The sequence below is a fragment of the Dama dama genome, chromosome 24 (genome assembly GCF_033118175.1).
Source record: "Dama dama isolate Ldn47 chromosome 24, ASM3311817v1, whole genome shotgun sequence".
NCBI lineage: Eukaryota > Metazoa > Chordata > Mammalia > Artiodactyla > Cervidae > Dama > Dama dama.
The window spans coordinates 30,154,145-30,170,474 of record NC_083704.1 but is presented as its reverse complement, the minus strand read 5'-3'; the positions used below and the strand labels follow the sequence as shown (position 1 = coordinate 30,170,474).

The 16,330-nt window shown below is 37.0% G+C and overlaps 1 protein-coding gene across 1 annotated transcript in view; it reads left to right on the top strand.

The window, feature by feature from the left end:
• CNTN6 (contactin 6) overlaps window positions 1-16,330 on the top strand; it is a 195,954-nt gene that overhangs the window by 117,521 nt on the left and 62,103 nt on the right. The window contains 1 exon segment of the mRNA XM_061127769.1: window positions 1,793-1,943. Coding sequence (XP_060983752.1) covers window positions 1,793-1,943 — 151 coding nt within the window.

Here is a 16,330-nt window from a genome sequence, read left to right as displayed (position 1 = left end):
CAAGAACTTCAGGCTTTCTAGATGGCTCAGTGTTAAAGAATCTCTCTGTCAATGCGGGTTCAATCCAAGGGTCAGGAGGAGCCCCTAGAGGAGGGCATGGCAACCCACTCCAGGATTCTTGCCTGGAGAACCCCACAGACAAGAGAAGCCTGGCAGGTTACAGTCCATGGGGTCCCAAAGGGTCGGACATGACTATAGCAACTTAGCATGCACACACGCACAAGAAGTTTGTGGGGGGTGGCGGGGGTAGCTGAGCAAGAGCACTGTGACTTGATGATCTGTAAACTTTTTCCTCATGGTTGTGGCCTCCTGCATCCAGGATGAGTGCTGTAGCTACAGAAATCAAGTCCATACTGAAAGCTGAAGAAGAGAGAGGGGACAACCCCTATCATTAGACCAGCAAAATTTCCCTGCGTCCTTACATCAAGCTCCTTATATGCAATTAGCTAGAACCTTGTCACATGACCACTCAGACCTCAAGGGAAGCTGGGAAATAAGACCCTATAGTGGAAAATATTGAGACAGAAGCAGTTTGAGGATGATATTCTGGGACACTCAGTGGAGTTGTCACCATAAATGACTCAGTGATGTCTTTCATCCTGAGACTTCCTTAACAGTATAAACACAGGAGATGAAAGGAAAAATCAAGTAAAACAGCAAAGTTTCATAAGTCTATGGGTGATGGACACTGATTCATTTGTTTCTTCATTCAATCATCATTTGTTGAATATTTATTACATATTAAACCCTGAAAACAGAACTATCAATACAAAAGTGATCTTTATAGAACCTATAGTTCTACAGAGGGAGAAAAAAAGCTAAATTTTAAAATATCATGATTATTACAGTCAAGAATTGAGTAGGTGCTATCAGCTGAATATAACCTAAATTGAAGACCTTCTCTTTAAAGAGATATCAGAAGAAAAAGCATGTTAGGTCAGTGGAAGGGCAGAGAAGCCATACAAGACAACATGGCATATCTGAAAGAAATTCATATAGACTTTACGCTAGGAAGGAGAACTGGACACATAGGTTCCCACAGGCAAGCAGCTGGGAAGACTTGGATGTATCCCCAGGCTGTCTAATTGTTTATTACCCTTATGAACTGGTATTTGTTCAAGATTTATTTAGTGAGGACAGAGTTGAAACTGACAAAGACTGTTTTTTTGTTTTTTTCTCTGTTGTTGTTGTTAAAGTTTCTACTCAGCCTGCCTGCTTCAGCTGAAGGCAGACTATTTCCATTTTTCCAGTTAATGGTATGCCTAAAGAAATCTGAAATAATAATATACTTCTTTTGATTTATTTAAGAGATATTTCATTGTGTGTGCTCTCTCCCTCTCTCTCTCTCTCTCGTGAAACCATCTTCACCTTCTTTATTATAAATACTATAAAAAATGTGACCTTTTGTAATTTGCTTCATCCCTCACTCTAGCTTGCTTTTGTTATCTCAATGACCATTACCAAAACAAAAATAATTTACATTTACTGAGCAAATAATTTGTGCCACTTGGTACTTAACCTTCTTTACTGAATGTTACCTCAGTCAAGACCCAGACTAACTGACTGAGGTAATATCTATTGCCATATTCATTTTACAAATGGAAACAGTGACTCCAAAATGCCAAGTCCACAATTAGCTCCAAAACAACTTGAGCAAAGTAGCTTCAAAAAGAGGTTTTTTTTTGTTTTATTTTTACAGATATTAGATTCTATCTAGGATACTGCATCAGTTCTTCGGTTACAACATGTTGATTAGATGAGTAATTGAATAATTCTGTGATTTTGTTTTTAGCCTCAGCTCCTGATTTCTCCAAAACTCCTCTTAAAAAATATTCAGTTGTTCAAGTTGGTGGGGATATTGTGATTGAATGCAAACCGAATGCTTTCCCCAGGGCCACTATTTCTTGGAAAAGAGGAATAGAGAGCCTGAGACAAAGCAAAAGGTAAACAAATCTCCTTTGTTTTAATATTTTAAATATTTTGTAATATAATATCTTCCAGATTTTAGGGTTTACTAGGTTTTCTAAAATTCTCTCTCTTACAGTAAGCTTGCAACTGTGTATCTGGAGATCTGAACACTTTCACATGATGGTATAAACAAAAGGAATTTACAAGGCTATGAACTGTTTGTATAATTTGACTGCAATATTTTCAGTGCATGTGCTTGTAATAGATATATTTTAAGAAATCCTTTAAGACCTTTTTCTATATTCAGTTTGAAGCTTTTTTCCTGGCCCAGCCTGCTGAGAAATCAGTGAGAAGAGCATTGCACAAAGGAGAGAGACACTCATACTCACACACCTGGTGTTGTGGTTTTTAAATAGTCACACAGGTGTTCACTCCATGACAAAATGAATTCACCACATGAAAAAAAAATGTAGAGAGGTTCCCGTAGAGAAAGAAGAGAGGTTTCCTCCTATTATGAATGTGACTGAGAAATCCCAGATCAGCACTGGCAAGTTCTCTGGGAGAGTTTTGACAGCACAAAACAGGTGTTTTCTCTACTTATAACACATTTCATTCCATTGTGCTGTAGAATCTTATATATTCAGAGTTGATTTGACTACAGTTCCAACTCTAATTTAAGGACCCACGTGTGTTTCTATGTGGTCAGATACACAATAGGGTGCTACTATGAATTAGCCATGGTGCTGACGGTATGAAAATGGTTTCATGGGCGCTTCTTCAGCATCATATGTGCCACAAACTCATCTACATACCGGGCAGGTAACATAAATAACAAGATATGCCAGGTAAAAGAAAAGACAGCTCAATTGTTGTGGAAAAAAAAAGTGGCAATCTGTCAATCTCAAAAGCCTGTGAAGGAGTGGAGAGTGAGTTCTACACCTAAAATGTATAGTCACAAATCTGAATTCAGTCAAATGTTGTTTTATGGGAAGAATTTTTAACATTGCAGGAAAAGCTAGAAATTTAAATTTTGACATTGAAACTTCTGGGCCAGAAAAAACATCCATGGGTTGGTTAGAGGGACACCGTTTTGTCAATTCTGATCTCAGATTGCCTTTGTGGTCAGGAAGAGAGAAAAGTAGGTTAAAACAAGCAAATAAGCAGTGTTGATTGTGTAGAATGCTCTCACTGTTATATCTCTCACTGAGGCCTTGCACACTCTCTCCTGACAAGAAAGAGAAAGCTCTTTCGAAGGCACTCTTTCTTTTTCTCTTCTGTGTCCCAAGGACTCTGTAGCCTAGAACTGAAGCTTTTCCCAGGATAGGGATCCTGTCAAATTTATTCTTGTATTCCCTGTGCCTTGGCAGAGAACCTAAACTCAGTAAATATCTGCAGAATGAATGAATGTTTCCAAAAGGATGAATATGTGAGGCATTACCAGCTGCACAGAATGGCTATTCTGGGAAGAAATGCCTCAACACATAAGAACAGATGCTTTGAAAACAAAGGTGAAAAAGATGAAAGGAAAGCTGGTGCCCGCCCAGTTGGTCTCCTTCCCTTCTAGACTACCTAGGAGACTGCTACAAGCACTCCCAACAGATCTGGATGTGCATCCTCTTTAAATGTTTTCTCTTTCACTCCTCAATCCTAATCGAGGTTTAAATGCACTGCTATAAACCGGGAAAACTCAAGAGTATCCCATAGCCTCAAACACAGGCTCTGTACTGAGCACTGGGATAAATTGATTAGCTCTGCTTCATTTACTAAAGTGACTCCAAGTTTTCACCTAAAGCACAAGAATGACTACTGTTTACCCTCCATAACCTTTAAAGATCTGAATGCAAGTAAGTATGTTGGGAAGAGATAAAAAAAAGGAGAAGATTTGGATGAAGGTAAGAAAATGAGAGAGAGAGAAAGCTTTGTAGAGTACAAGGGAAACTGCTTTTTAAAACAGCCTTTCATATTTACATTTTATTTGTAGAGAGGATGAATTTGGGAGCTTTTTGGTCCCAGAACAGTTACTAATAGTTACGTCAGATTCATTCTTATCTCACTGGGATTAAAAGAATGGTCCATGTGAATTTTATGTACAGACCCATCTTTCATGATTCTATTCACTCTCTGCTTTAGAATTTCATTACATGTTTCAACAAAAGAAAACCAAATTATCTTCTGAATATGCATCCTAATAAGTTAAAAAAAATCAAGCCCCAGTAGAGTACAACATTTACAGATGTGTATCTCTGCCAGATATAGATGACCTTAAGCAGTATTTTGCAAAGGTCACACACAGCCAGCTCTGTGAGACTTTGTGTCTCTGCAGGCTTCCTATCCTGTCCTTGCTTCTACTGTCTTCTGAGAGGACTGGTTTCATTAAGACCAAGACTTAATATAGCTTATTGAGAAACGCAGCACCTATGCTTCTATTTGTGTTGACTTGATGGCCTTTCTGTAGTCTTATCATGGGGATTTTCAAACAGGCTGCAGATAAAAATTAGAATGAAGTCAGAAAAAGAAAAACGAACATCGTATATTAATGCATACATGCGGAATCTATAAAAAATTGGTACAGATGGTACAGATGAGCCTACTTACATGGAAAAAGTGGAGATGCAGACATAGAGAATGGACTTGTGGACACTGCAGGGGAAGAAGAGGGGAAAGAATTCAGAGAGTAGCAGTGACATGGATACACTACCGTGTGTAAAATAGGTAAGCAGTGGAAAGCTGCTGCATCACACTGGGAGCCTAGCTCGGGTGGAATGTTCGGGTGAGAGCGAGGTTCAGGAGGAAGGGGATATATGTTTACTTATGACTGATTCACATGCATATTGTGTGAAACTAACACAACACAGGAAAGCAATTATATTCCAATAGAAAAATACTAAAAAAAAAAAAAAAAAGGAAAGGAAAGAAAGAAGGGAGGAAGGAGAGGAGGAAGGAAAAAAGGGCATAACTATTTACTACTGTAGAGGTGGTATGGTACAATGAAGACATAGCTCAGGCTCTATTCAGTCCTAATTGTACCATAATTTGGAGTAAGTCACATGTCCTTGTTAGGCCTCTATATGTAAAATGGATTAGAAGCATCACATCTTCCTAAAAGACAACAGAGAGCAAAGTGGTCTCTTCAAGCCCATTCAGGTCTAGGCTTGACTTTTTTCTTCTATAGGTTTGATCTGAGTTAGAGGGTAACTGAATCTTTTCCCCATGATCTTTTCTCCTTCTCAAATCAGTGATGCCAGGACAAATCCCAGGTCTTAGCAAAGTAACTGCATTCAGCTTGTAAATAGCAAACACAGTGCAAGAATAATTTGGTGAGGAGAATATTAAAAGAGTATCTAATGCCACACACTATTTCTTGTAACATTTGCAATATATGAATAAAAGTTATTTGACTTATAGTCTGTGTATACATTTGAACATTAAGTGTGCTCATACATGTGTGTATATATTAATATGTGTGTACCAAAGGGTTAGCCAAAATTTCCAAAACTAATGAAATTAATTATCCTAGGAGACAGAGACCTAGTCCATTTCCCAAATTTTATAGGACCAGATCACAAACTCAAACACAGAATAATGAATCTTAGTACATACTTTTTAATGCCACATCAGCTTGAATATTATATTTAAATAATATACATAATTCCTATCCTTTCATACTTTTGTTAAAGCATGATATAACTGTATACACAGGAAGATTAAAAGAGTTAGATATAGAAAACAGCTTAAATGACTTCAAGTAGGAACAGTTTTTAGTTCTTGACCTTGGAAATACCTATATAGGGAAACACATGTTTTTAGTCTCTTTTAAAACTTCTATTCCATCCTGTCTACTTTGAAATTTCATTGTCACTATATTGCTTCCAATAAAGCGTAGCTATCTATCTAGAGACGATTGAAAGGATTCTAAAAAAATCTATCCAAAGTAACCTTACTCTATGGCTTACTTCTAAAAAAAATGGTGGCAATATATATTTTTTGAAAATTTCTTCCAGTTTTACATGAATCAAGACAGCATAGAGCTTATAGCTAATGTAAAGCTTAGACCTAATGCCCAATCTGCCTTCTCTGTTTCCAGAACTTTTCCTTTCTACAAATAATGGAGAACATACTCAAACTCTTTATTTTTTGAAGCCTACTGTCACATGATTTTTACTGAATTCATGTGTTGATAATTCAGATCAAGCAACATTTCTGAATATGGTTTGCATTTCTTATTGGCCTATGTGTCACAACTGAAGTCTTGACTATTTTAAGAGTTCCATCTTTACCAGTGTCTCTATTTATGGCTAGCTGTCAGAGAAGAAAAGTTTCCTTCCAACTAAAAATAGGCAGAGCCCTAAGGCTGCCTGATTTCCTGCTAGAAATGTATAGTCATACTCTATCTACCTCATTCTTTCTGGAGTTACCAATCATTTAGAAACAGCATTGAAATGGAAGAGAAGCAATGGTATATTCCTCAGGAAGAAACTGGAGTGTATTATTAAGAGCCCCTTGCTGGGAATCAGAAAACAGGGTTCCAGTTCTATCATTGATAAGGGGCCTGACCTTGGGTAAATTCACTAGCCTACTCTTTTTTTCTTTAATTAAGGTCACTGTTCCTGTATTTATTTAAAATGAAATAATTAAAAAAAAAAAAAAAACTAACAGAAACACTTAACATGCTACCCACATAGTGACTGCCAGAATAGAGATTATATTTTAGAAATCAATGCAAAACATTAGCCTGGAAGGTTGAAATTGGAGATTCTATCATACTCAAAATTTTATACATGCTTTACTGATTTGTTCAGGTGATCAAATGATTGTGCCAAATATGGTGATTGCTGTGAGTTGTCAAAGTGAGTTGTCACTTTATTTTGTGTCTATCTGAATTAAGAGATTTTTACAGTTAAACCAAAAATGTATTTAACAATTAATAGGCCCAAAATGTGTTCATTCATTCATTCTTTAAGTATTTAATGAGCAACAATTATACCTCAAATTCTATGCTAGGTGCTGTGGGTAAGTTTTAAGTAGCTGACTACATGATGCATAATATCCCTCCATAAGAAAGTGCTTTCCTTTTCAGTTATTTGGAGTCAGAAGATCTATTTCTGTTCTGAACTCTACTTCCCACTTAGCTGATAATTCTAGTAAGTCCTTTAATTTAATTGGTCCTCAGTTAATTCATTAAAAATAACTGGAGAAAATAATAGTTGTCCCACTCTTGAGGCTGTGTGACTCAAATGACACAGAATGAGTGAAAAGGATGGACGATCTGTCTATACTGTTACCATTGGCTGCATGTATTGCTGTTATCCCAACCTTTATGCAAATCCAAGTTACACATTCTTACCTCCACCAGCCAAGGGAAAAACCAGAGACTTCACCACAGGAAGTCAAGATGAATACAGATGAAGCTTATCTCTGCAAGGCATTCTGAGGCAACTGAGGGAATCAATTCCACATCTGCTAAATTTGATTAATCACTTCTTTTTTTGCCTTGTGGATCCACTTAGCAAGTGAACTGACAGAAATCAAAGGCCTAGATTTATCTCCTTATCCCCAGTGACTGCTGGCTACCTGTGCAGGGATCACTTCTTGAATTTAATAGAAGATGTAGGAAATGTGAACTTTCTGGAACAACAGCTCAAAGTTGTCCTCTGACAGGCAGCATACAAAAAGAAGCCTAAATCACCTGAGATTTTGTCAGAGTGGATATACACTCTCTGAACAACAAAAACAAAGAGATGGACCGATTTTTTTCCCTATTATCAAAAGAATAATAATTGAATTAATAAGTAACACACCATACTGCTTCATTTTCCTAAAAACATCTACCATATTTCTCTCTCATTTCATAGGATGAAGTAAAGTAAAATCCAGCTATATGTTAAATTGCCATTAATAATGAAGATAACTATTTTAAGCATGTCCATAAGCCAGTCAGTATACACGCTTTTCATATTTTTCAAAAATCAAAGAACAGTTTTGTTTTGTTTTTTTTTTCATATTCAGATACATTTCTAAGGTGTATCTGAATACACTTTCAGCCACAGAGTATACAGTTACGTTTGTACTAGTTTTACCCTGGTAATCTCAAAAAGCTGAATACAAAGGATACTTTGAAATTCATAGGGAATCAAACTCACTCAGACATAGAGATTCTGCCCCTACCCCTGAACAACCGGTTTCAGGATGTGGTCACAGTCCATAGACTTAAAACAAGAGGACTGTTGGACCTTTTGGAACCAATTTCATGACCTCTTTCCACTCAGATATATATGTGTGTGTGTGTACATATATACACATATACATATATGCACACACACACACATACTTCAAAAAGATCTTATGAAATCACGGATTTTGTGATTTCTTCTACAGTAATGACACCATTAAAACCTTCATGTCTCTGAGCATTTCACAAAATGCCTGCATCCCCTGGCAAGGTATGAACCCATAAGTTGGTATGGAATCTAGTAGTGATGCTTATTCAATAGTTTTGCTGCAATCTGGTAGGCCCACTCCATTTCCATCTGCATGACACTTCAACTCCTAAGACCTCTTTCCTAGATCCAGTAGAGATTTTTGGAAGTATGAGGAGAGCAAGGAAGGTGTAGAGAGGGGAAGCAGAAATGAGAGAAAGGAGATGAGGAGAAAGAAGGATGAGATGACATTCTCTGTGCCAAGAGAGAATTGATCATTATTGAGCAAGTCACTTGATCTTTCTTCTCTTCACGGATAAAAAGGTGCCCTTGGGAGAACCTATTTGAAAGTCCTTAGCATAGTGACATAGAAAAGGAAGAGAATTAAAAATGGGCCTGCTTTCATTCTTTTTCTTGCTAAGCCACCAGGACAAAGTAGTTCCAGAGTTGCAAACAGTGACAGAACCTGTTGCCTAACGCTGTTATCACTCCACTTTCTGCTTGGAGCCTTGTCACAAGCATCTTACCTTGTAAATCAGCCTATGGGAGTCTGCCGGCCTGATTGTAAGGAAGCCACTTAGATGATGCTCCCTCCCTTTTGACCCTTTTCTATATATCTTCTCCAGAGGCACATTATTAAAAAATGTGTCTGCCTATGCAGGAGATGCAAGAGACATGGGTTTGACCCCTGGGTGAGGAATATTCCCTGGAAAAAGGAATGGCTACCCACTCCAGTATTCATGTCTGGGAAATTCCATGGATAGAGAAGCCTGGCAGGCTACAGTCCATGGGATGGCAGAGTTGGAGATGGCTGAGTGACTGAGCACATCGTCTGCATGTATCTTTCAGTAACTGCTTTCTAAATCACCATTATTCCTCCTTTATTTTTAAACTTTTATTCCCAATCCTTCAGTCTTAAAATATCCCCTCCACACACACTTTTTTTGAACACAACTTTAGCCAAAATGTAGCAACTGGTAAGGAGGCTTTCCTATCCCTTACTCCTTGCAGAGCTTCCTAATGAACAAGCAAACAAATCTAATTTTAGTTTGTATCATCAACTACTTAATGTAATACTGCTTAGTACATCAGGTAGCATGAGTATCAAATAGGCAAATGAACCATATGTTCCCATGTTTAAGGAAGAATGACAGTCTGCATAATGCCAGGCTTATTACAATCTCCCTTCTGTGCTGCTTCTTTGTAATAAAATTTTAAATTGTTCATACTCAACTCCTGAGAGCCTTGTTAAGGTGAGCCTTTCCAAGGGAATACATGCTGAAGATGTCAAGAGTCATCTGATACTCTTGCCCATGTCACGCAAAGATGTAACAAGCTAAAATCCTATGTGTGCCCGTGTCACTCTTGCCCTATTTTTTCCCTCTTGCCATCCAGTCTTCTTTCCTTTATCCCCACTGGTCTCCACTGGCCTGGAGCACTGACCCTTTAGCACAATGCTTATAGAACCACCTGCCTGCCATGGTCTGAAAAAGCTCCAGTTCATTAAAGATGTAAAGCCTGCCTTTAAACCCAACCTGTCCAACTGGGTATGCACTGTTTTACACTACTGTCTTGCTTAGGCTACTGTTGCTTTAGTTCCCTACTTAAAATCTTTTAATGAGGGGTAATAACATCATGTGGATTTAAGCCAAGGGTAAATATGGCAAAGAAGTTCCACAAATAAACAGCATCCTACAAATTCCTGTACTAGAAGCTATCACTGAAAATGCATATAAGCTTCGTTGTAGAGTTGCTACGAATTCATAGGCTAGATCAGTAGCTTTCACTATCATGCACAAGATTATTGTGCCTAAGATTTCAAGATCATGCATGATTATGCACCTAAGAACGTTGTGGAAAAATGCAGAATCCCAGGGTTGCATTCAAGATTTTGAGTCCATAGGCATGAAGCAGGGTTGAGCAATCTGCATTTTTGCAAATTCACTCTGTTCCCAAATAAAGCTGAGACTGTTCAATAGCAGCAAGAGAAACACTGCTTTGGTGGGAACAAATCATTTAAAACATAGAAATTTTGTTTCATTTTCTTTCCTCCAAGAACTCTGCTCTCTATATCAACATGCTCAGCTCCTCATCTTATCTCATTGCTCAGCTCAGTTAGTTTTGAAAATATGAATACAATTAGCCTTCAAATGGTGTCAACTTACTTATGTGCTTGCTTCTAATTTCTGAGTGACATTTATATCTTCCAAAGTTTTCATAAATATTCAGCAGCAATAATTTTAAAGACAGAATAGGTCAGTTAGTACAATGTATACAAATCACCTTTTGTTCTTGGTTTGACTTTGGAAGAAAGAAGTGCTGACTTGATAGGCTTAAGGTATAATGCTCCTTAGGTAAAGAAAATGGTTGCTTCACAGGTTTGTTAAGCTGTTTGTTACAGTTACACCTTCTTAGAGATACCAGTGGGCACAAGGAAAGTAAATAAACAGAAACATAAACAGAATTTTTGTCTTGGTAGCAATTATGATCCAGTTGAAGAAAGCAAAAACAAACTAATTAAATGTCAGTTAGTCTCATTAATATTTTCAAAATGAAGAGTGAGGCTGTCAGAGCATTTTTTAAAAGTCACTCTTTCCCTATTTCCTTTATTTTTTTAAAAAATTGCCACTATAGAATTTAAAAAAGTTTCCAGATGAAATTTACACACAAGCTCCTTTAATAAAACAGGTAAAATTGAACAAATCCAGCTAATGTCTTGGAGAGAGAATCAGAGCCCCCCTCAACACCCTCCCCACTTTCTAGCCACAAGCAACCCAAGGAGTGCCCTAAGAATCTCCTGGATCTCTTGAGAGCAGAGTTGGAGAATTCCTGATTTAGACTGACAAATCTGATTCTCAAGTGTGACTTGTCAAGCTACTCATTTATTTATAAGCACAGTTGCAAACCAATTTGACAGGCCATGTGGAAGTTTCTAGGTTTATAAATTTGAATGAGCTCAGAGTCTCGTGAGGGAAGCAGGCAGGGAAGCAACAGCTCCAGTGCAGTGGGGTGTGTCGCCACAGACAGGATGGGTTGGAGACTCACAAATGCAGCTCACAGGAGTAGAGAAGGGCCTCAGCAGGTTGGAGGTAACTGACCCAGCACCTGAACGGTAGGTGGAAAATGTCCTAGATGAGGAATGTGGGAGGAGCAGATTTTCTGTGTGGCTGTCGCAACCCATAGTTAGCTTCATACTTGATGCCATTTTGAAGATATAGATATAGATTTTCCTTCCTCAATACAGGATGTATTTCATCCATGATTTCTCTAAGTAGAGAATCAAATTATTTTATGAGTCATCCAACAGTCGGTTCTTTGAGTATTCAAGGGATTCTTCGGTATACTTAATAACATACAGTTTCATTCCTTCTCAGATTAAATTAACCAATTCAGTCAGCAATATACCCTTGCAACAGTTGAACCTGAGCCTTATCATACCTAATTATAATAATAATATCCAGTAATATCCTACCTACAATTGACAGACAATGTGTTGAGATGTTAGATACAATACCACTTAAATTTCACATGATACCTATGGGGGGTATCATTTATTCATATTTTTTAGATGGTTAAAGCTAAGGTTTACAGAAGTGAGGCATCATGTCAGCAGTCACAGAGCAGTAAATGATAGAAGAGCATTCCAGGAAGCTCTGATTGCAAAGCCACGTGTAATCTTAAACACCACGCTGTAGGTTTTTAATTAGCTTTCTGAAGTAATATAGTGTCCACCTGTGGCTCTAAAGGCAGACTGTCATACTGCACACGTTATTTGTTCCTCATTTTTTTCCAGTTAGACAAAAGCTCTTCTGAAAACAGTGACGTATACAAATTCCATCTTTATATCTATAAAAGGTATTAGAATAAATCCATTTGTTGTCAACATACTGAAAGATAGGAGTCTTAATTCACATCAATATAATAAAAATAAATCAGTTCACTTAATGGCTTAGCATCCTGCATCCACAATGTTCAAATGACTGATTATATGTTCTTTTCTTTTCTAAAAAATTATTAATTTATTTCTTTAGGGCTGAGCCAGGTATTCGTTGCTGTATGCGGGTTTTCTCTAGTTGCAGGAAGCAGGAGCTCCTCTCTAGTCATGGTGCGTGGGCTTCTCATTTCAGTAGCTTCTCTTGTTGCCTGTCCTAGGGAACACAGGCTTCAGTAGTTATGGTGTGCAGGCTTTAGGACGTAGGCTCACTAGTTGTGATGCATGGGCTTAGTTATCCCATGGACTGTGGGATCTTCCCAGTCTGGGGATCAGACCCATGTTCCCTGCATTGGCAGGTGGATTCCTAACCACTAAACCACCAGGAACCCCTTGGATTTTCAATGTAACATGAACTATAATTTTTGTTGACACATAGACAGGGATATGAAACTTCAACACACAAGGATAAACTTCCTAAGCTCCATAAAGGACTTGATCTAGGTATGAAATTATGTTACAATGAAGAAGGAATTGGAGTCAGCAGACAAGGAGGCACGTCCCCCTGCCCAGTCAGTTTGTAAACTTAGTTTTGTAAAGTTTCTGAGGAAGTCAATAATTCAGTAGCCAAAGGGGATCTAAAATTGGAAATCCCACTAGCATCCACCACTTTCAAAACTACCCATGTTCAAGATAGCGAGGGGAAGACTTTCCCAGATACACATATTCTGTAATCCCTGAATTACAAAGCTGGAGTGAAAAAGGTAATAATCATGAATGTTTCAGCCCAATTCCCTCACTTTTTATATCTGAGGGAAACCAAGGACCTCAGGGATAAACTTACTAGTTTAAGTTCATCTGGCTGTGTTTGAATCTCATCTATCTATCTCAAAGTGGGCTGCAGATATAACTTTACATTTGCAAAATTTTAAAACCCCGAGGAAAATCACACAATAGGCTCATCATCATAAATGTAATGAAAGTGTAGCCAAAATGTCCTCACAATGTTCAAACTTCTCCATTCTGTTATGCACAACTCTTTCTCCCATTGTCCTTTCAATCCATTCTCCTCTAGTTATGTTGGGAGCATCCTTTTTAAAACATTTCTTCTAAGTCCTATTTTCACAACTTTTTGTCCTTTGCCAACTTTATAATTTCCTGTCTTTTCTTTTGATTTGCTTGGGCTGTAAGGCATGTTAGCATATGAATCTGTATTAATTCCCTTCTGTGTTTTCTCAGGCATCCTAAACTACTGCAGCAAATGGAGACACTTTTCTTTATCTTTCCCTGCTTCTACTGAACAGCTAAATATTCCTCTTAGGCCTCTTTCATTGGATTAATTTAGCTAAGCTTTCCATCTGATGCTATTTTGTTAATTTTAAATCACATTTCCTTCACATTTTATGAGAATCAGCCTAGCAGCACACTCTTTGGCATGCCATCGAAATAAAGACACATCATGACTCCAAATAATTACATTATTCAGCAAAGACTCTTATCTGCCATCTCCTAATTTATATTACAATTTTCAGTCACCCTAAATCTGTATTTGTGTTGTCTGTGAGCCACTACAAAGTTGTTGCTTACATTATTTCTGTATATTAGACACAGAGTCACATTTTGTTGAATTCTAAGGTCTGAATATATGATGCCTGATTTCTTCTTTGGAGTTTAGAACAATTGAACTAAACATTTAACTTTGAAACATTTGGCTCTTCACACCAGTAATTATGCATTTGGTATAAAATGCAACTACAGAAATCAGGATTTTTTAAAAAAAATTAGGCCCTGGTGGCAGTGATGTTTTTATTTCTATGCAAATTAAAATGTGTTTGATTTCATTTTTAATCTCCCCAGGTAACACCTCTAAACAATCTTTTGGCTAGCTAAATGATTTCAGTTAACTGTATAATGACACTTAAATCATCTTTGATTAATCAGTTCATGAGAAACATATCTTTAGCTATTTAATCTGTTTAAAACATATATTCCTCTTATCCAGTAAGAGTGGTTAAAAAAAAAAATGGCATGCATGACCTGTTTTCCCCCTGAGAAAAGTGTATTTTCTGAAAAAAATATATTTAATTAATTTATGCTACCAATTCTGATGCCATGCCATGTAGGTTTTTATTTTTGTTTACTTGTCCTGCTCCACTCATGTCCCATTACATATATATTTAAACACACTGTGCATGATGTTAATCAATACAAGAGACCAAAGAAACACTAATACTTGTCTGGAGATAGGAAAGAGGCTAATAAAATGCAAAGAATATTATCACAGTATTTTCTGTAAATAAACTAAAGAATTAGAAACCTTTTAATAGGTTCTATATTAACATAATAATTAATTTTTGTATGAAGTATTTTGTTAAAAGTTTAGTTTCATGATTAGAACTGTATTAAATATGGACTTTCCTGGTGGCTCAGATGGTAAAGTGTCTGCCTACAATGCGGGAGACCTGGGTTTGATCCATGGGTCGGGAAGATCCCCTGGAGAAGGAAATGGCAACCCACTTCAGTACTCCTGCCTGGAAAATCCCTTGGACAGAGGAGCCTGGTAGGCTATAGTCCATGAGGTCGCAAAGAGTAGGACACGACTGAGCAACTTCACTTTCACTTTTCTTTCTATGAATTACAGGACTTCTTGAAAAATACAAAAAAATAATATGAGCTACCATTCAGTGGTAGTCATTATCTTCTAGGCTTAATGCAGAATTTTTAATGCACTTAAAAATTTTAATTCACAAAACAAATGATGTTATAACTAGTTATTCCCATTTTCATATAAATTTTCATAGAAAACAAGTGCTTCCAAAGTAACAAAGCCAACAGGAGCGAGTCAGAACACAAAGGAAAATCAAGCTTATTTTAGAGGTCACGGTCTTAAAGCCCCTATGTCACTTGACGCAAAAAACTTAGCTTTAACTAACACAACATTGTAAAGCAATTATACTTCGATTGAAAAAAAAAGCAAAAGCTTACTTTTACAATCTATTTAGAGTGAAAGCTTGTCTAGAAAGAAAATTATGACAAAGGAGCAGAAGCAGTAAAATAAAGTAAGGATATTATTTACAACAAACGGTGCTAAAGCAATTGGACAACCACATGCAAAAAAATTTAGACACAGACCTTATACCCGTCACAAAGGAAAAAAAAAAAACTCAGAATAAATCACAGACTTAAATGTAGAAAACAAAACTGTAAAATTCTTAGAAGATATCATAGAGGAAAATCTAGATGACTTTGGGAAAGGCCATGACATTTTAGATACAATATCAAAGGCAGATCCATGAAGAAAAGACATAATAACTTGGACTTGATTAAAATAAAAAAAGGAAAGAAAGCTCTTCTGTGAAAGACAATGTCAACATAATGGGAAGTCAAGCCACAGTCTGGGAAAAAAATATTTTCAGAATATACATCTAATAAAAGATTTTTATCTAAAATGTGCAAAGAACTCTTTAAACTCAAGGATAGGAAAGCGACTCTATTATAAAATGGGCAAAAGACCTTAACATACTCCTGAGCATAAAAGATACACAGATGGTAGATACACATTTGAAAAGATGTTCCACAGCATATGTCATCAGGAAAATGTAAATTAAAACAAAATACGACGACTCACCTATTAGAATGACCAAAGTCTGGAACACTAGCACCAAATGCTGGCAAGCATGTGGAGAAATGGGAACTGTCATTCATTGTTGATGGGAATGCAACACGGTGCAGCCACTTTGAAAGATACTTTGGCAGTTTCTTACGAGATTAAAATTACTCGTATCATACAACTCAGATATTGTACTCCTTAATGTTTACTCAAAGGATTTGAAAATATGTCCACACAAAATCCTGCACACTATATAATTTATAGCATCTTTATTCATAATTGCCAAAATTGGAAGCAACCAAGATATTCTTAAGTAAGCAAATGACTAATAAACTGTGGCATATCCAGGCAATGGAATATTATTCACTGTTAAAAAGAAATGAGCTAACAAGTCATGGAAACACATGGAAGGATCTTAAATACATATTACCTACAGAGAAAGTCAACCTGAAAATTTATATACTG